At 37.5% G+C, this 22,197-nt stretch overlaps 1 protein-coding gene across 2 annotated transcripts in view; it reads left to right on the plus strand.

Annotated features, from left to right (window-relative positions):
* The window catches only part of RAB3GAP1 (RAB3 GTPase activating protein catalytic subunit 1), a 125,230-nt gene that overhangs the window by 55,555 nt on the left and 47,478 nt on the right, over window positions 1-22,197 (plus strand). For both annotated transcript variants that reach the window (XM_065880305.1, XM_065880304.1), the window contains exons 6-8: window positions 14,346-14,465; window positions 15,364-15,529; window positions 19,713-19,812. In XM_065880305.1, the coding sequence (XP_065736377.1) occupies window positions 14,346-14,465; window positions 15,364-15,529; window positions 19,713-19,812 (386 nt within the window). The remainder of the gene's footprint in view (window positions 1-14,345; window positions 14,466-15,363; window positions 15,530-19,712; window positions 19,813-22,197) is intronic.

Genomic DNA, 22,197 nt, shown 5'->3' on the forward strand with positions numbered 1-22,197 from the left:
TCAGCGGCCATTGCTCATGGGCCTAGCCGCTCCGCGGCATGTGGGATCTTCCTGGACGGGGGCACGAACCCGTGTCCCCTGCATCGGCAGGCGGACTCTCAACCACTGCACCACCAGGGAAGCCTTTCCTTGCCTTTTAAACTGGCTAAGGCTCCAGTAAAATACTGAATAGGAATGATGAGAGTGGACGTCTTTGTCTTGCTCCTAATCTCAGAGGGAAAGCCTTTAGTCTTTTACTATTAAATATGTTAGGTGTAGTTTTTTCATAGATGCTCTTTATTAGGTTGAGAATGTTCTATTTCTAGTACGCTGAGCGCTTTTATATGAATGGATGTTGAATTTTGTCAAGTGCATTTTCTGCTTGAATTGATATCATTTGTTTCTTGTTTCTTTTATTATTATTTGGCTGTGTTGGGTCTTTGTTGCTGTGCGCGGGCTTTCTCCAGTTGTGGTGAGAGGGGGCTACTCTTCGTTGTGATGCGTGGGCTTCTCATTGTGGTGGCTTCTCTTGTTGCGGAGCATGGGCTCTAGGCGCACGCGCTTCAGTAGTTGTGACTCGTGGGCTCAGTAGTTGTGGCTCTCAGGCTCTAGAGCGCAGGCTCAGTAGCTGTGGCGCACGGGCTTAGTTGCTCTGTGGCATGTGGGATCTTTCCGGACCAGGGCTCGAACCTGTGTCCCCTGCATTGGCAGGCGGATTCTTAATCACTGTGCCACCAGGGAAGTCCCTGTTTGTTTCTTCTGTAGATTTTTAATATGGTGATTACATTGGTTGATTTTGGTAGATAGCTTTTTAGCTTTGCATCGCAAGATGAACTCTACTTCAGCATCTTCGTGGTGTAATTTGTATTTGTGCTTATATGCATTGCTGAATTTGATATGCAGGTATTTGGTTGAGGACTTTAGTGTCTGTGTTAATAAGAAATATTGGTCTTTAGTTTTCCTATATTTTGATTTTGATGTCAGAGAAATGCTGGCCTCATAACATAAATTGGGAAGTATTTTGTTCACTTCTGTTTTCTGGAAGAAACTGTGTAAAATTGATGTTATCTTCTTTAATATTAGGTAGAATTTGCCATTGAAACCATCTGGGCCTGAAGTTGTTTTATTGAGGTGGCAGTCTCTTCTAAGATCCAGGCCTTAAGGAGAAGTCGTAGTTCCAGTTCCTTGCCTCATGTGCACCCATATCCCTGAGGGGCCATTCAGAACGTTACAACCTGTGTACTGATTTGGATTGATGGAAAGTCCGTGCACAGACAATGCTTGATTAAATATAAAGGATACAGAAGGAAACTGATGTGTTTAGGGTACTTTGTAGAGAGATTGGTAACATCATCAGAAAAAATATGCAGCTTCTTACTCTCAGTCCCTCATAAGCAAGGGATGCCAATATCTGAGTCATATTATACTTTTGGAAGCATAGTTTCGAGACCTAGCCTTATTTATATTTATTATGAGGCTCGGGCGATTCAGACATAACCTAGCCTGGATACATGCCAAAGACAGCTTCCGTTGGGCTGGTTATACCGTATCAGTCTCAGAGTGATATAATTCATATTATTTATGTGAATTTAGCTAAGCTAAATATGTGGTATTCTCAGACATAAACGCACTTTTCTTCCATCACTCTCTGTCTAGTCTATCAAAGCACCTTCAGTTTTGCAGACAGCTTTGTGAGCCATACTAATAGGCTTTTAGCATCTGAAAGGCTTATCCTGTAAAATCCCAATCCCTAGTCCCTAGCTGTGAGGGCCTATATCCAGAGTTGATAATCCCCTGGTTTTTTTCAGAGTCACCTTTGCATGCTTACTTCTGCCATTCAGTTCCCTCTTTGTTTCTGTGACTCAGGAATCTCCTCTTTATTCTTTCAAGTTCAGCTGTGTATTTCAAAAACATTATCATGTCTTACTAGGTATTTTGGTGTGTTTGGGGGGAAGGAGGACCTGTGTCATGTCAATCTGCTGTATCACTTCCATTTTTTAAATTTGATTTTACTTAAAGGTTAGAAGACCAACAACCATCTTTTGAGAACTATTTGAAAATTAGACATATTAAAAGTATGTGTGTTTTCTTTTATTCAGCAAACATTCTTTTTAAACACTTACTATGAGCCAGGTACTGGGATATGAAAGATAAAATGTGGTCCGTGCCTCAGTGAGCTTTGGGATTAGAAGAGGGATAGAGACAAGGGAACAAATGGCAACACTGTTGGTAAGTGCTCTCATGGAGGGCAGCACAGGGCTTGATGCAAACTCATAGGAGATACTGCCTTTCTAGACGGATCAAGTCAGGAAAATGTTTCCAGAAGAGGTGATGCCTTACCTGAATCCTGCAAGGCAAGTGAGAATAAGCCAGGTGAAGTTAGATGAAAAGATATTCAAGGCCGAAGAAGAGCATCAGTAGACGTGATGATGCCTAAATGAACTTGAAACCTGCGAGTAGTTTGGTAAGCCTGGAGTATGGCAGCTGAGTGTGGAGAATGGCAAAAGATGAGGTGGTGTCTGTGTATTTGGAGCCTAATGTGAACTGGGCATCTTAAGAAGATTTCATAATGTTCGCATACTTATGTTTTTTTACAGAATTTTAAAATTATAATTGTTAAAAATAAAAATTCTTAAAATTTTCAAGGATACAAATTAATCACCATGGTTCTTAGCAACTGAAGAATAAGATACACAGAAATTTTCACCTATAAATATTTCATTCTTTTAATTGAACTAAAGTTAATAAAGCAGACACTGAAAATTTGAGGTACTATGCAAAATATTTATACCATACATAATACAGTTAGTAAAGATTGACCCTGTCAGAATGAGAAAAACTTAACATATGATTAATCAAAATTCTATTAATCTATTAAAGATTCTATTAATCTTTAGAAAATAGAACATTTATGTCAAATGCTGAATTTTGATGGTTTAATTTTATCAATCTACACCTATTTTGATATATCCTAGTTTCAGTTTTTATATCAGGCACATGCCAGATTAGCTTTAAGCCTGTTTAACTTTTTAAAGGATATTTTATAAAACTGGTCTCAAGAAGATATATGGGCATGATTGCTGCTGAACCTGGACTTGGGTCTGCACAGCACAGCCAATCAACTAAAACCGCGTTGTGGTGAAGTAAAGTGCATCATTTATTGCAATGTACCGAGCAAGGAGAACGGGCAGCTCATGCTCAAAAGACCCAACTCTGCGATGGCTTTCACGGAAGGGTTTTCCAAGGCACCACATGGTCCATGATCAGCTTGTACTCTGTTCTTGGACTGGTTGGCATCAAGGTGAAGTTTCGCACATCATCAGTCTTCTGGCTCCAACCAGTTTGGGGTCTTTGTGCTTGGGGTCGGCAGTTTTCATCTGGTGGGGGTCTGGTTTCTGTAAAAACAAGTTAGGAATGTGTGTCAGACCTTTATATCTTTCAGGGAACTGGGAGTTCAGTGACTCTGCTATATGGCTGATTTATAATCTAAATTGTTACCAGTTTCTTGGCCCAACATCTTTGCTTTGTTTCTACATCCTTACGTTTCCTAATAATTAACTCTTGAGCCAGCCTTTTGAGATTCAGGGGAGGTCCGGGAGACTAAAGCAAAAGCCTCTTGCTTCAAAAAACAGGGACACAAAGGCTTGTTTACAGTTTCACGATCAAGTTTTATAGTCTAGGCAAGGTAACTGTTCTTAATGATGTGATCTGTTGGCTGATTCTCTCTGCCTCCTTATATAACCTATCCTTTAAATACCTTCTAATGGCCTGATCCTGAAATCATCGTTAGAGATTTATTCCCTTCATTATTTGTTACTTATTAAAAGAAAATTAGCCCTAGAAATGGCACAGACATTAGCCTTAGCAGACATTTATGTCCAAAGGTAAATTTATGAGATACTTTTTGAGCAGAGGGTGTGGTGGCCAGGATAATGAACCTCTGTACCTCCTAAAGATGTCCACATCCTAGAACATGTGAGTATAGGTTATGTGGCAAGAAGGAATCAAGAGAGCAGATGGAATTAGGGTTGCTAATCAGCTGATTTTAAGATGGGGAGATTTTTCCTGGGTTATCTGGGTGGGCTGAGTATAATCACAAGAGTTCTTAAAAGTAGAAAAAAGAGGCAGAAGATAGTGTCAGAGTGTTGTGATGTGAGAATAACTTGGCCTGCTGTTCTTGGATTTGAAGATGGAAGAAGGTCATGAGCCAAGGAATGAAGGTAGCCCCTAGAAACTGGGAAAGGCAAGGAATGGATTCTCCCTTAGAGTCTCCAGAAGGAATATAGCCTTGCTGACACCTTGACTTAGCCTGGTGAGACTTGCGTCAGACTTCTAACTTATAGAACTGTAAGATAATAAATTTGTGTTTTTCTAAGCTGCCAAGTTGGTGGTAATTTGTTATAGCAGCTATATGAAAATAATACAAAAAGTGAGAGCATAAATGTTACATGCCTGAGGAGACTTCACTGAGATTAGAAAAATAAACTGAAAGTACAGCTAGATTTAACTGAGGATAGATTTTTGTCTCTGATTTTGCCTTTGTCTAGACTGGTCTTTGGACTTTCACCTTCAATCACACTTCATTGGTCACCACAAAGAAACAGCAACAGAGTAAGCAACAGTCCATAAGAAATCTGTCAGCTGTGTAGTTGAATAATTACAATAGCTTTTTAAAAAAAGATTCATATTTGTGATTTTAATGTATTTTTTTTCTAGTCCTAGAAAGAGATACGTGTAAAACAACCTGATAGTTTTGAAAGAATGGTATTTAGCCCTAAGGACCTGTAAAATGTTCTTATTCTTTCAGAAGCAAACGTTTAGAGGACTTCCGGTAACTGTGACATGAAGAATTGTCAATTCCTCTCTGGAAAAAAAAAGTGTGAAAAAAAAAAAGTATGAAACTGGAAAAAAAAATAATCAAAACAACCATTTCAAGGCACTAGAGGCAAATTTAGGAGCATTTATTCTTGAACAACTGCTAGAGCTTAGGTAAGAGTAGAGGGAACCTCTGGCCCTTTTGCCCGTTGCTGTTTCTGTCACCTCCCCCTCTTCTCCCCAGTCTGTTGATGAGAACTGTAGCTTTCCAGTCTAGGTTGGCCATGAAAACCATAAGCTCTATTGCCAGATGGGCAGATTTGATTCTGGGTGGAGGGCAAAAGCCTGTGGCTTTGCCTACTAAAAGTAGCAGACTCAATTGAGAATGGATGGGGAAACCCTGTACCTTTGCTAGGTCAAGGTTCCATACCTAGTCCAAAGCCAGTGGTGGATTATTCAGAAATGTAACAGGGAGATCCCGTATGAAAGCCATAGTAGAGCTGGATACACTCTGTATACACATCCCTGTATGATAGGAAAACTACATGTGTGCATGGAAGACCCAAGAGAGCCCTAACTTGAGAACTGGTTGCAACTTTATATGCATTCCCCAACCTGGACACACAGATCAGTCAGCAGAAGGAAAGCGTTATGGGCTCAGCTATTTGACCACAATCTGTGCCCAAATTACTGATTTACCACTAAGCTATACAGACAAGGGGTAGCCCCTAGGGAGCCAGGCTAAAAAAATAAGATTACTGAATAGAGACATAAGTAACAATACTTTGGGGAATACAGATTGCACAGTTGTAGTCTGCAATTTACTAAATACAAACAAACAAAAAAGAAACTAACAACCAGCAGAAAGTTAAGCAGGACCTGATTTTACTACAATATGTTATCTAAATGTAATTTTCAACCACAAATTAATAGATTTGCAAGGTCACACAGGGAAGTGTGACACGTGTAAGTAGAAAAAAACAGCCGGTAGAAATGGACTCTTTATTGGGTCCAGAGGTTGGATGCAGCAATAACTTCAAATCACTTATAAGTGTGTTCAAAGAATTAAAGGAACTGTATCGAAAGAATTAAAAATAGACTAACAATGAGTCAAATAGGAAGCCTCAATAAATAGAAATTATAATAAAGAACCAAATGGAAATTCCTAGAGTTGTAAAGGATAGCTGAAATAAACTTTGACCAGATATACTCAAAAGCAGATCTGAGATAGCAGAATAAAGAGTTGGTGGATTTGAAAGATGAATAGAAATTATCCAATCCAAAGAATAAAAGAAAAAATTAGAGAAAGATGAACAGAACTTTAGAGATGCATGGGTCAGTATCATTGTTCCAAAGTATACTGTAATGGGAATCCCAGTTGAAGAGAAAGAAGAGGGCAGAAAATATTATTTCAGAAATAATGGCTGAAAACTTCCCAGGTATGATGGAGAAAAAAAAAAAATTCCTCAGGGACCCTAGAATCTCAGTGAACTCCAAGTAGGATAAACACAAAAGAGAACCACACCTAGATACATTCTAGTCAACTTGCTGAAACCCAAAGAGAAAGAGAATCAAAAACAGCAAGGGAAAAATGACTCATCATGTACAAGAGGACAATACTGCTTGCTGACTTCTCATTAAAAGCAGTGGGAGTCAGAGGGCAGTACAGTGACATATTCAGAGTGCTGAAACAGAAAAAACTATCAACCAGGAATTCTATAGCCACCAAAACTAACTTTCAAAAATAAAGGTGAGGGGGCTTCCCTGGTGGTGCAGTGGTTGAGAATCTGCCTGCCAACGCAGGGGACACGGGTTCGATCCCTGGTCCGGGAGGATCCCACATGCCCGGAGCAGCTAAGCCCGTGCGACACAACTGCTGAGCCTGTGCTCTAGAGCCCGTGAGCCACAACTACTGAGCCTGTGTGCCATAACTACTGAAGCCTGCGTTCCTGGAGCCTGTGCTCCACAACAAGAGAAGCCACTGCAATGAGAAGCCCACACACCGCAACGAAGAGTGGCCTCTGCTCGCCGCAACTAGAGAGAGCCCACGTGCAGTGTACAATGAGGACCCAACACAGCCAAAAATAAATAAATTTATTAAAAAAAGGAAAATAAATGTGAAATAACAACATTGTCATATAAACAAAGCCTGAGAGAATTCATTGTAGGCTCACCCGCCTTACTGGCAGTATTAAAGAAAGCAGTAACGCGGATCCACGGGAAGAAATGAAGAGCATTGGAAATTCCCTAATAAATACAAAAGATATATTCTCCTATTTTTTTAAAACATAAGTTTGCTTAAGCAATAATTATAGCACTGTATTGTTGGGTTTGTAACATGTATCCATAATATATATGACAATATTGCACAAAGAGGGGAAGAAATGGAGCTATGTTGTATAAAATTGCTAGATTTTACCAAAATTAACCTAGCAGTGTTACTGAACCAGACTTGGGTCCATTTGCCTGTGTGCAGGCAAGCCAGTCTACTGACACTGGGTTGTGGTGAAGGAAAGTGCAGCATTTATTGCAGGGAGCCAAGCAAGGAGTCTAGGGCAGCCAGTGCTTAAAAGACCCGAAGGCTTTCAAGGAAAGGTTTATAAAGACAGGATGAGGGAGGGGGTGGTTTGTGGGGTGTGTGATCAGCTTGTGGATATTCTTCTGATGGGTTTGGTAGTGAGGTAATTGGAAGTCAGCATCATCAACCTGCTGTTTCCAACCAGTCTGGGCCCTACATGGCCGCAGACAGTTAACTTCTCCCACCTGGTGGGGGTTTCAGTATCTTCAAAACAGCTCAAAGGATGTGGCTCAGAATATTTAATTCCTCCTCCCTTGAGGAATTAAAGGTCCTTGACTTTGTTTATGGCTAAACTATTACTATTTTATCTTGCTTGACTATTTTCCTTTCTGCATTTTCTCACTTCTCTGATTAAGTTTATTCTTTGAGTAAAGTTTTTCTACAGACAGAAAGTAGGCAGAGGACATGGGTGGGAGTCCTGTTCCAGGAAGGGCCCAGAGGGTCCTGCTAGGTTATAGTAGATTATAAATTAAAGATACAGAATGCAGTATTGAAGGATCAGTGGGGGAGAACATTGAAAAAAAGCAGTTGTTTATTGAACACTTCCATTTTCTCACCTTTTTTTTTTTTTTTTTCTTGCGGTACTCTCACCGCTGTGGCCTCTCCTGTTGCGGAGCACAGGCTCCGGGCGAGCAGGCTCAGCGGCCACGGCTCACAGGCCCAGCCGCTCTGCGGCACGTGGGATCTTCCCGGACCGCGGCACCCACCCGTGTCCCCTGCATCGGCAGGCGGACTCTCAACTACTGCGCCACCAGGGAAGCCCCTCTAAGTTACTTTTGTAGATGCTAGGGATTTAAATACGTCTAAGAAATGGTTTTGTCGTTGTTTATCACCACCGTTTTTGGTGATCCATTATTTTATGCATATATTCTTTATACTGTTTGAAGAGGCTCTGAATATATTTCTTTCTAAAGTAATACATGTAAGGATTTTAAAATTGTAGCAAGCAAGAAAGAAAAAGCCATTTCAAAACAAAAGAGACTAAAGTGAGTGGTAGATTGTCCTGTCTTTCTCAATTGGAGGGTGTGATGCTAAGGCTCATTTATATTTAAACTTAGTATTTAGTATACATATGTAATTTGTTAGATAAAACAACTGTATTATTAAGTATTGCCATAGTGGGATTTTTATTTTTTATGTTGATGCATTTGAGGTCCGAATAAATTTAAATCGCTAAAGTAGAAGTTGTAGGAAATATAAAGATTTATTAATGAAATTCATTATCTTACATCACATTCCCCCTTCACTTTTCCCACTCTCTCCTCCACATCCTTCCCTTTTCCACATATTCAAAAATGTGGGCTAAAACATCTCATGCTTTCTTAATTTTGGATAACCAAGCACAAAACCATGTGAAATGTGTGTTATATCCATCATATACTTTTTATGAATATGTGAGATATATGTATATGTATTTTTGTGCATTGGGGAATTTTTTAATATGGATTTTACTATACGTATTGTTGTGATAAATATTTCTTTTTTCTCAGCATTTCATATAGCCTTATATCATTAAGTTCAGATTTATTTTTTTAATGACTTAAATTTTTCCTAGTATAGGGAGGTACTGTAATTACCCATTTCTCTGTTGAAGGAGCTTAAAGTTGTTTCTGGTTTTTCACAATTAAACTATTATAATGAAGTTCATTGTACATATATCTTTGTGCATTTGTATGAATGTTTTTGTAGCATAGATATAGAGATATAATGCAAATTTTGTGATTTTTTTCTTTTTTTTTTTGGGCTGTACGCGGGCCTCTCACTGCTGTGGCCCCTCCCGTTGCGGAGTACAGGCTCCAGATGCGCAGGCTCAGCGGCCATGGCTCACGGGCACAGCTGCTCTGTGGCATGTGGGATCTTCCCAGACTGGGGCCCGAGCCCATGTCCCCTGAATCGGCAGGCAGACTCTCAACCACTGTGCCACCAGGGAAGCCCAAATTTTATGAATTTTAAATATTGATAAATTTTACCTTTTTGTCCTATGGAAATGTTTTAAGAGTTTATACCACCACCTGTGTGGCATATCCCAAACTCTTGCCAACACTGGATCTTATCAGTGTTTTATATTTTTTGCAGATTTAATAGGTTGTGATATCTTTTTTTTTTAAGTGATTTATTTATTTATTATTTATTTTTTGCTGTGTTGGGTCTTCATTTCTGTGCGAGGGCTTTCTCTAGTTGTGGTGAGTGGGGGCCACTCTTCATTGCGGTGCGCAGGCCTCTCACTGTTGTGGCCTCTCTTGTTGCAGAGCAGAGGTTCCAGACACGCAGGCTCAGTAGTTGTGACTCACGGGCCCAGTTGCTCCACGGCATGTGGGATCCTCCCAGACCAGGGCTTGAACCCGTGTCTCCTGCATTGGCAGGCAGACTCTCAACCACTGCGCCGCCAGGGAAGCCCCTAGGTTGTGATATCTTGTTTCATTTACCTAGTCACTGTTGAGGTTGAAAATCTTTTAATAGAATTATTAGCCATTTATATTTTTCATTATTGGAAATATATATTAGTTTTGCTTATTCTTAAATTTTTATTGTGACACACAATAAAATTTACCACTTTAACCATTTTTAAGTGTACCATTCAGTGGTGTTAAGTACTTTCAAATTTTTTGCAGCTGTCACCACTGTCCATCTTCGGAACTTTTTCATTTTCCCATATTGAAACTCTGTATTCATTAAACAGTAACTCCCCATTCCTTCCTACTCTAGCCCCTGCTAAGTACCATTCTACTTTCTGCCTCTATGAGTTTGACTACTCTATGTACCTCATATAAGTAGAATCATAAAATATTTATCCTTTTGTGACTGGCTTATTTCACTTAACATAATGTCTTCAAATTTCATCTGTGTTGTAGTATGTAGAATGTCTTTCCTTTTAAGGATGAATAATATTTCATTGTATGTATGTCCCACATTTTGTTTATCCATTCATCTGTTAATTGACAGTTGGTTTGTTTCCACCTTTTGACTGTTGTGGATAATGCCGCTGTGAACATGGGTGTTCAAATGTCTGTTTTGAGTCTCTGCTTTTAATTCTTTTGGGTATTGGTCCAGATGTGGAATTGCTGGTCATCCTGTGTTTTAAATTTTTGAAGAACCACTGTGTTCTTTTCCATAGCAGCTGTACCATTTAGCATTTCCACCAGTCATGCTCAAGCATTCTGATTTTTCCATATCCATGTCAATACTTGTTTTCTGCGTTGTTTTGCTTTTCTTTGTGGTACGCGGGCCTCTCACTGCTGTGGCCTCTCCTGTTGCGGAGCACAGGCTCCATATGTGCAGGCTCAGCGGCCATGGCTCACGGGCCCAGCTGCTCCGCGGCATGTGGGATCTTCCCAGACTGGGGCACGAACCTGCGTCCCCTGCATCGGCAGGCGGACTCTCAACCACTGCGCCACCAGGGAAGCCCTGTTTTACTTTTTTAATGATAGCCATTCTAATAGATGTGAAGTAGTATCTTGTGGTTTTGATTTACATTTCCCTAATAATTAGTAATGTTGGCTACATCTTTTCATGTGCTTATTTGCAATTTGTATATCTTCTTCAGAGTAATGTCTATTGAAATCCTTTGTCCTTTTTTTTTTTTTTTTTGCGGGACGTGGGACTCTCACTGTTGTGGCCTCTTCCGTTGCGGAGCACAGGCTCTGGACGCTCAGGCTCAGCGGCCATGGCTCATGGGCCCAGCCACTGCGTGGCACGTGGGATCTTCCCGGACTGGGGCACGAACCCGTGTCCCCTGCATCGGCAGGCGGACTCTCAACCACTGCGCCACCAGGGAAGCCCCCCTTTGTCCATATTTTAATGTTTTGTTGATTTTGCTCATTTTTTAAAGGTCCCACCTAATGTTTGTTTACTTGATGAAAGCATGATCTCAGGTTCAAGTATTTCTAGCAGGGAAAATAAATCAATGATTTATATTGATCTTTAAAAAAAATTAATTCCTCGTTACTGCCACTAGGAGGCTTAGCAAGTGTAATCAGGTTTCTTGACAAAGCCAGTGTGCATAAAAACAACCTTTTTTTTGTAAAGTATAATTGATATATAATGTTAGTTTCAGGTGTACAACATAATGCTTTGGTATTTGTATATATTGTGAAACGATCACCGTAGTAAGTCCTGTTATTATCTGTTAGCATACACAGTTAACAATTTTTTTTTCTTGTGATGAGAACTTTTAAGATTTATTCTCTTAGCAACTTGCAAATATGCAGTACAGTATTATTAACTGTAGTCACCATGCCGTACATTACATTGCCATAACTGACTTTATAACTGGAAATTTGTACCTTTTGATCCTTTCACCCATTTTGAACACCTCTGACACACCACCTCTGGGAGCCAACAATCTGTTGTCTGTATCTATGACCTAGGTGGTTTTTTTGTTTTTTTCATTTGTTTTCTGGTTTTTTTTTTTGATTCCATATGTAAGTGAGATCATATGTTATTTTGTCTTTCTCTGTCTGACTTGTTTCAATTAGCATAATGTCCTCAAGTCCATCCATGTTGTTGCAAATGGTAAGATTTCATCCTTTCCTATGACAGAATAATATTCCATTGTATATGTATACCACATTTTTTTAATCCATTCATCCATCAGTGGATACTTAAGTTGTTTCCATATCTTGGCTATTGTAAATAATGCTGCATTGAACATGGGGGTGCATATATCTTTTTGAATTAGTTTTTGTTTTCTTTGGATAAACACCCAGAAATAGAATTGCTGGATCATATGGTAGCTCTGTTTAAAAATTTTTTGGAGGCACCTCCATACTGTTTTTCCTGCTGGCTGCACCAATTTACATTCCCACCAGGGTTCCCTTTTTTTTATATCCTTGCCAGTACTTGTTTTTCTTTTTTTAAAAATTTTATTTATTTATTTTTGGTTGCATTGGGTCTTCATTGCCTCTTGCAGGCTTTCTCTAGTTGTGGCGAGTGAGAGCTACTCTTCTTTGTGGTGCGTGGGCTTCTCATTGCAGTGGTTTCTCTTGTTGCAGAGCATGGGCTCTAGGCGCGCGGGCTTCAGTAGTTGTGGCATGTGGGCTCAGTAATCGTGTCTCATGGGCCGTAGAGTGCAGGCTCAGTAGTTGTGGCGTGCGGGCTTAGTTGCTCCGCGGCATGTGGGATCTTCCCGGACCAGGGCTCGAACCCATGTCCCCTGCATTGGCAGGCGGATTCTTAACCACTGCGCCACCAGGGAACCCCTTGTTTTTCTTTACTTTTTGATGATAGACACTCTAAAAGGTATAAGGCGATTTGTCATTGTGGTTTTGATTTACATTTCCCTGATGATTAGTGATGTTGAGCATCTTTTCATGTACCTGTCAACCACTTGTATATATTGATCTCTTAATGATAATAGAAAAAATACATTTGAAATCCAAGAAGAGAGCATATTTAACAGCGGTAATGGGGTGGTATTTGAGATAAATCTTCAAAATAAGAATCCATTGCTATTCTGTGATGGCAGTTGAGTGTAGGGGAAACATTCCAGGTAATGGAAACAAAGTACTGATCAGTAGGGGAGATGAACTTTTGAAAAGAAGGTACAAAAAGTGTATATAATGCAATCTTTTTTGAGGATAGGATGAGTAAATGGATGGACGGAATAGTTCTGGAAGAATGACCAAGAAACTGTTGGCAGTGGTTTCACTCTAGTGCCTGGGGATACCAAGGCAAAATATTGTTTTGTTTCCTTTCTTCCAAGGACATTAAGACAAGAAAGAAGAACACTGTATTTAAAGACCTTTAGAGCTTAAAAATCACAGCTCTGGGTTCTTTACAGTATTTGATGCTGCTTCTACATAACTAATTTTGATTTCAGGGGTAGGAGGGTGGAGGTGAGGTGAGAAGATGAAATAAATTTTTGTCATCTAAACAGTAAACAGATTATGGGTTGGACTTTAAAATTTTTTTTTTTTTTTTTTTTTTGCTGTACGCGGGCCTCTCACTGTTGTGGCCTCTCCTGTTGCGGATCACAGGCTCCGGATGCGCAGGCTCAGTGGCCATGGCTCACGGGCCAAGCCGCTCTGCGGCATGTGGGATCTTCCCAAACCGGGGCACAAACCTGTGTCCCCTGCATCGGCAGGCGGAATCTCAACCACTGTGCCACCAGGGAAGCCCTAAAATGTTTTAAATCTTTTTTTTTTTATTGCTGTTTTGGGGGATTTCTTGAGAATGTTCATAAAAATAAGCATTCATAACTGTTTACATAGAGTTAAAATAAATTAGGGAAATGAGTAATGCTTTTATAAATTTATTTTAAAAATATTATTAAATAAAAATACATTGGGGAGTGAATAGGGTAGGAATTTTCAGGAGGCAAGATCACCAGTTTGACCTTAACATTTTTGTAAATTTTGGCTACAAATCTGTCGTTTTTAAAGGACTTGTCAACTAAATGAGAAGTTTTCATTACTGTGGGATACCGTAGCAAGAGTAAGCCATTTTCTGATAATTTTGTGATTCCTATCTAATATGTTATTGAGTAAAAGAGTATAAGAATTCCTTAATTAGGATACTAGAGTAAATCATGTTCTCAGCACAAGTACATCATGGCTGATAATTCTTTTCCTGACATTTAGGGAATCAATTAAACTTTATCTTTCCACATTAGTGGACTTAATGTTATCTGTTAATTAACGCAAGATGTCAGTGCTGGCTTTCATCTTTTATTTTTGAAAGCTAACTTTTAAGACAAACCTGTTATTTAATGTTTTTTCTTTGTGATTTCAGTAAACTGCTCCTAATTTGTAAAGAATAGAGAGAAAATAGTAGATGAATGATGGAAATTTTTCACCAAATGAAGGAAATACAGGTTGTTATAGATTCAGTTGCCATTTAAGAAAGAAAGGATGACCTGTAGTTCAAGCCTAATTTCCTTCAGGGAAATTTTTTCATGTTTCTCAAATAATAAATTTTTGTATTCTGACATTTTCCCCTGTTTAATGGCAGTTATTCTTTTCTTTTTTTTTTTAAGGTATGGACTCCGAGAGTTTGTGGTGATCGCCCCTGCCGCAAATAATGATGCTGTTCTCAGTGAATCTAAGTGCAATCTTCTTCTGAGTTCTGTGTCTGTTGCTTTGGGAAACACTGGCTGGTAGGTGGACATTTCGAAAAACCTTGAGTTGAGTTTAAGAACTATTCTAAATTATAATTTATGAGGGAAAATGATTACTGTTAGGTTTTTGATTATGATTAAGATTAGTACTTGTACATTATTATATTGGAATAAGGTGTATAAGGACACACTCAACAAAACCTTTAGGGAAAGCATTTCTAAAGGGAAACTTACTGAAATATTACATGAATATTTAAAATGGAGAATAAATGGTACTATTTTTGTATTTTGCTTCCAAATGTTTATTTAAATTTTGGTGCAAAATCTAATTTTAAAACTTGATGACAGAGCATTGCCTTGTTCAGCCTCAGCTAGGAACATGCATTCAGGTAACTCAAATTTTTTGTTTCTCTGCACACGTCTTCAAATGCTTTGAAAGTGCTACGAGTATTGATTTTGAGATTACAAATAGATTTTAGTGAGTAGGCTAATTTGCGGTTATGGAAGTCTTTGAATAAGGAGGAGAACTATGTCTTCAAATGATAAAGTACAAAATAATTCACCACTAGTGTGGGTTTAATTTATATTGCTTAATACCTGTGAATCAAGTTTTATTATGATCTTGGAAAGCCTCATATGATAGGATCACTTTTATTCAAGAAAATTTTTATTCTGCTTTTTTATGACTTTCAGCCATTTTAAAATAGTTTTCTGACTACAAAGTGCCACTAAGTGATAATTTCTTCAGTTTATTAGTGTAAGGAGAAAAGGAACTAAGAGTGTTTTTGTTTTAAATATAAGTCTGTGGAGTATTCCTTGTTTAGTGCTTTTAAATAGTTGAGATTAAAATAACGTAATAGTGGAAAAACTTGAGATTTAGGAGTTATTCAGTGTTTAGTGAACTTACAGTCTATTCCTTTTTAATTGTGCCCTATAGCCAGGTGCCACTCTTCGTGCAAATTCATCAGAAATGGCGAAGAACGTATGTGGGAGAATGTCAGGGTCCTGGTGTCCGAACTGATTTTGAAATGGTTCATCTTCGAAAAGTGCCAAATCAGTACACTCATTTATCAGGTCTGCTGGATATCTTCAAATCAAAGATTGTGAGTTGGCATTGATATTTTCAGTCTTATAAAAGCAGTAATTTGGTAATTTTATCGATTACATAGAAATATTTCTAATGTTGAAATGTAATTACTTAGAAGAAAGATGTAATTGACTACATAAATTACTGTGTATGTTTCAACAAAGAGTCCAATTAGATTTTTAGTGTACTAATGCTCTGATTTTGTTTGTTCAGTTTGTTAACATTTATCCCCTACGTTATTAACTCTTTATACTTCTTTTCCTCTAATGAGTAATGTTGCCAACCTCACCACATGAGTGAGCTTCAGCATAGTTGCTTGTTCAGGGCTCTGACTATGAATAACTGAGATGTGAACTCTTTGGGTTCTGAATTGCTTTTTTTCCCCCAAGGGTCTATTTAATTTGATGTTTAAGATTAATCAGGCTTATATTCTATGACTGAGAGCAGCAGGGCTGAATTGGATGTGCTCAGTATATCTTTGGTGTTCTTTAAAAACACTATCACAGAGATATGGATGATTTGCCTGTGCTACTCTGGGGGAAGAATTAGGGTCTAGATTGAGGAGCTATTTGTGAATACCTCTAGAAAAGAGAGCAAAACAAGGTAAGTAAGTGGTGGAAGGGATTCTCCACTTAGAGAAGTAGTTCCGTTGAGTGATTAAGTTGACACCCATTACACTAAAAGTGATCAAACTTGATTAACAAACTGATATTAGATATCTCCTGGTATGGTACATTGAATAGGATATATCATCTGTGTTGCATTCCTGCTAAAAATGTTTAACATAAATCGAAACATGAGGAAACAATCACATATTTCTAAAATGAGCCATATTTTACAAAGTAAAGCCCAGACTCTTTAAAAATGTCAGTATCATGCTAGGCAAAACAAAGGCTGGGAGCTGTTTGGCCTAAAGGAGACTGAAGTAACATAACATGCATGATCCTTGATCAAAACAAAATAGCCACAGAGGACACAATTGGGACAGTTGGGGCAATTTTAATATGGACTATATGTTAGAAAATAGTATCAATATTAAACTTCTTGAGTGTGATAACCCTTGTTCATAGGAATTACATGCTAAGTATTTAGGGGTGAATTGCCATGATGCCTACAACTTTCAGAGGTTCAGCCAAAAAAATTATTTATGTAAATATATGATAGTATGTGCGTGTATCAAAATGTTAATTGGTGAGCTTGGTGAAAGTCATACCGGTATTCATTACGCTAGCTTTGCAACCTTTCTGAAGGTTTGCAAATTTTGAAAAGGAAAAAAATGTGAGAAAAAACGCTGAAATGTCTTTTTTAACATACATTGTTTGTAGAAAGATATTTAGGATTAGAATTTAATTTCATAAAAATTATGTTTTCAATTTTGAGGCCACAAATAGCAGGGTGGTAGGATTATCACCACCCAGATAAATCCGTTTGATATTTTTTAAAAAGTCTGCATATACTGGGTTAAGAAATTTAAGTATAAACTTCTCTATACCCTTAGTCCCTTTCCTCAAAATAACTATTGTTAGCTGTTTCTTGTGATTATCTCTATTAAAAAAAGCATAGAAGCATATCTTTTAGAAAGTTCCATGTCTGTATGTAACTTTTTTTCAGAACCTTTCTGGACTCTGAAATGCTTTAAGTACTGCTTAATTCTACACGTGTTGCTTTGAGAAATTTTTGAAAAAGTCAAGTATGCGTTATTTCTACCCCATTAGTTTTACTTTGTTCTCACCAGAAGTCTTCAATTATATTTAATTATTTTAGATCAAATTCTAGTCAGATGCAAATATTAATGCTTTATTCCTCTTCTTAAAAAACATTAGTGAATGTTATTTTCATGGATCTTTTATGTCACTCTTTCATGTTACTCAATTTCTCTTTACTGAAACTGGGGACCACCTTGATCTGTGGAGCCTGACTTTCATTATGACTATTTACTAATTGTACTTAAAAAAAAAAGTGTTCCTAATCAGTTTATCACATCATCTGTCAGAACTTTCACAAGCCTCTTGTCTAAATATGAAACATTTCTCAAAGTTGATTTGATAGAGTTGAACTTAAGATAATTGAGACCTGGTTTGGGTACTTTAGTTGTTTTACATAGTTAAAGCTACCCAATATGTGGCTCTCTTATACTTTCTTTATAAAGCTATCTTTATAAATATTACTCTTTAAATCTACTAGAAGTGTTCCAAGCACTCACCCTTCACTGGCAGTTTATTTCATTTTCACATGGATCTAATTATTAGAAAAGGCTTCATTGGCAGGGTGGCAGCAGAGGGTGGTTGTCCTTGGAACCACATAAAATTTAAGTTTAAATCCTCTTTTGCCATATAATCCTCTAAGTATTTGAAAACTCTCTCATACCCTAGTCTTTCCTTTTTCAGTTTAGACATTCTTCATTCTATCAGATGTTCCTTATATTTCATAGTTTTATATTCTGATTGTTGTTTTGGATATTTGTCTTTTTTAGAACTACATTTCTTCATGTTCTGGGGAAATTTTGTTTGCAGGCTCATTTTGAATGAAGGCTTTATTTACAGTTTTTAACTTTCTCTCCCATCCTCTCTAGTGGTTTTGTAATTTTGTGGTTGCTCCTTACCTGCAGAATATTTCAGACACTGGTCTTAAAATGGTGTTTGGAGCTTTTTGCTCCATATTGATATTGGGGTATTGCACATTGAGTCTTGGACTCATTGGATTGCTTGCTTGAGTCATGAGAGTGGGTTTGTACCCCGCTCACACAACTTTCCCTAGCCCCATACCTTCCAACAAAGCCACTGCACGAAGCAGGAGTGCCCTGCCCCAGCGTCTGCCTTAAGCCGAGAGTCTTACAGTACCCTCATTCTGGGCGGAGTACTTTTGGTTCCATTTAATGCAGACTGTAATCCTGGCTCTCACTGCCTTCGTCTGCATGTGGAACTCAGCAAGCATATGCTTTGAGCCCCATTTAACACTTTGGATTTCCTGTACCTTTTCTAAGGCCCACAAAGATATTTATGTCATGTTTGGTCCTAGACATTTCTTTTTGGTCATCTCTTTCTGTATTTGTCTACATTGCTATGTGACTGGAGCGGAGGTTATGTGTCAAAGTGATCTTGTTATGGTTTCTAGATCATTTACAGCCAATTACAGGTGAACTCTCATTTGATATCTAGACCTGAGTAAAAAATAAATATTCCTGACCGGCCAGAATCTTACCTTGCTTGTCTAGGACACAGCAGCCCAAAACTGAATTAGCTTTTTTTTTTTGGCAGCTACCTTATTTTGTGACTTGAGATTGAGTTTGTATTCAGTTAAAGTTACTAATGACATTTATAGATGCTGCTGCTGAGCTAAATGTCTCTTTATTCCTCCTGACCAGCAATATCAGCAACACCTGGAAACTGGGTAGATATGCAGAATACTATTGAATCTACATTTTCACAAGCTTACTAGGTCATTCCTATGCATATTTAGGTCCTATTTCACATTAATATAGGTTAACCATTATTAACGGAAGCTGAGATTGTGGGATGTTTGGATGATATTATTAATTTTTATGATTTTTAATGAATGTAAAGATCTAAATTTTCTGATTCATTAATATAAACTACATGAGTGGCCATTTGTCACAGTCTAAAATTCTGGTTAAAGATTTAAGACTGGCTTTAATTTGAGTTTATTTTCATTTAAAAGAAAGAAAAGACTCAAACCTAGTGTTACACTTTATATAATAGTTTTACCTTATTTAAAAAATGAGTCACATTTTTTTCCACATTCAACATGGCTGAAGAGAATAGTAAGAAGTTTGTATAATTAAAATTGTATAAGATATTTTGAAAGAGCGCTTTACATAATAAAATTTAATATCTCTTTTCCTGGTAGTAGTTTAAACAGCTTTATTTTAATGTAATTTGCTCTCTGGCATTAATTCATCTCTTGAGCTTTTAAGCTGTGAGAATTTCTCCCATGAAAATGATTTCCTAAATTCTGCACCTTTGGCTCTAATAACTTAGTGATTTTGTTTTCCTTTTTAATGGCTAGAATATCATACATTTTTCATGGCTAGAATGTGCGTGCCATATCTAACACTGTAATCTGAAAATCCACATTTCATGAAGGTAGTAATTTATCCATTCCAATAGCTTGAAATTTGGTTCTGGTATTTACAAGGGTACTAACATTTACATGGTATTGTCTTTGCATTTATTTCCTAGGGATGTACTTTAACTCCATTGCCTCCAGTTAGTATTGCTATACGGTTTACCTATGTACTTCAGGATTGGCAGCAGTATTTTTGGCCTCAGCAGCCTCCAGGTGAGATAATTTAGAACTATATTTAACTTACTGAATATAAATGGAGAGAAAATATATTCAGAAATTAAAACTATTTAACAATGTGTTTCAAATATTTGTAACTCATTTTAAATGTAATATTGCTGATTTCATTGCCTTTATCATATTTTTTTCTCTTAAAAAAAGCTGTGTAGGTTGTTCTAGAGACAGAATTATTCTATACTTGACAGTCTTTTTTTTTTTTTCTGGTGGTACGCGGGCCTCTCACTGTTGTGGCCTCTCCCGTTGCGGAGCACAGGCTCCGTACATGCAGGATCAGCGGCCATGGCTCACGGGCCTAGCCGCCCTGCGGCATGTGGGATTTTCCCGGACCAGGGCATGAACCCGTGTACCCTGCATCGGCAGGCGGACTCTCAACCACTGCGCCACCGGGGAAGCCCTGACAATCTGTTTTTGAAAGCTAATATTATTTATAAAGCATTCCCTTGCCGTGGAACATCATGTGCTGCAAATTAGTACGTAATGAGTAAAATGTCTGCTTTCAGCATATAATAAGAGAAGCCACCCTCATAGGCTGCGAACAGACACGCACAGAACCTTATAGAGAGTAGAGTTTGAAGAAGAGGGCTAAATAAGGAAAGCAGAAAAGAGAAAAAGGTGTATATATATATACACTTATGCTGGAAAGAGCTGTAGAATATTTTACTTTAACTTGCATTTTTATAAAACTGTGATTAAAATCATTTTACCTACTTAACCATTGATATACTGATTCATTAACAGTCATTAATTATTAGCCTATATTAGGCCGGCTCTGCCAGGACACAGATATGAACAGACATTATCTAAGTTCTAGAAAAGCTCAGCCTGGTGGACATTTAGCTTAATTAAGTGAGGTTTAGGTTCCTGGATGTTTCTCTCACAAAAAGTGCAATTATATCCAAGTCTATCTAATAAGAAATTTAATATAAACTTATAAAATAATTACAAGGATTTTACTAGCCTGAAAACATTTTCCATTCTACCTTCCTCAAAGAGAAATAAATTATAATAAAATAATATTCTTTACTGTTTATTTTTGTTCCAAAATGGTTGGTTTGTTTATGAGATTGAAAATAGTAAATTATCTTGGGATGTTACTAAAATTAATGTAGTACATTTAGCTTTTGGTGGTTATATATACTACTACTGTTTTATTTTATATAGCACTGAATAATTTGAAAGTAATGTGCAGTAAAAGAACTCCATCTAAACTACAGCAGAGGGAAATAAAAGCTAAGCTGAGATTTATATTAGAAGACTCAAATGTTTGTTTTGGTAATTTTAGTTTCCAGACAACAGTACGCCTTTGTTAATGTTCTATTGCTAGTTTTTTAAAATGGGCATCAAAATATTAACCTTCTTTCTCAGTGGATTGAAAACCATATAAATTTTTAATATTTTCTCTTTTAAGGGGAAGGGACTGAACATGTAATATGGGCCAGACACTGTACCTGGCATTTTATATACTGTTTCAGGTAATTCCCATTTACCTATGAGACAAGTATTATTATCTTTCTTAGAGAACAAAAGTAACTGGCCCAAGGCCACATGGTCACCAGGTGATAAAGTTCACATTTAAATCCTGGTCAAACTCCAAGTCCCATCATTCTTTCATTCTACAGTGTAGCTTTTCAACTCTTAATTTGAGTAAAAGTTTTGTACAGTTATAGTCTATTAATAATTTTTAGCTTACTGGTTTAAAAAATGTGCTTAGGACATCCCTGGCGGTCCAGTGGTTAAGACTCCATGCTTCCACTGCAGTGGGGGCATGGGTTCAATACCTGGTCAGGGAACTAAGATCCTGCATGCAGTGTGGCGTGGCAAAAAAAAAAAAAGTGCTTATTGTAAATTTTGAACTCTTAATTCACATCTTATAGTAAAGCTAGTCATTGTGATCTTTATTGTAAGCATTCTTTAGTTGGAAAAATGGAATGAATTGACTTGAGAAATTTTACTGAATCAAGTAATTGAGCCATATTTAATAACTAATTTTAATAATTTAGTTAGGGTGTAGATAATTGTCAAACATAATTTTAGCAAATCTGGGAGTGTTCATAACTCAACAGTAGACTTTAATTTTAGAAATTCTTAGTGTAGTGTGAATAATTAAAAACAACCATCTATTATTTCAAAGGGAAATCTTTTTGAAGTCTTTTAGAAGTGTTTATTACTTCTTCAAGAGGGATGGAGCTAAGGGGTAATACACCCTCTAAATTCTCCTCTAATCTCATATATCATTCATAATGGAATGGAAATTCTTTTCTGAACTTCAGATATTTCTGTGTACTGTCAGCTGATATAAGGTTTTATTAATGATGACTAATTTGGGCTATTCAGAAATTATTGACAGCAAAACTGATGAAT

This window comes from Phocoena phocoena, chromosome 7, assembly GCF_963924675.1.
Source record: "Phocoena phocoena chromosome 7, mPhoPho1.1, whole genome shotgun sequence".
Classification (NCBI taxonomy): domain Eukaryota; kingdom Metazoa; phylum Chordata; class Mammalia; order Artiodactyla; family Phocoenidae; genus Phocoena; species Phocoena phocoena.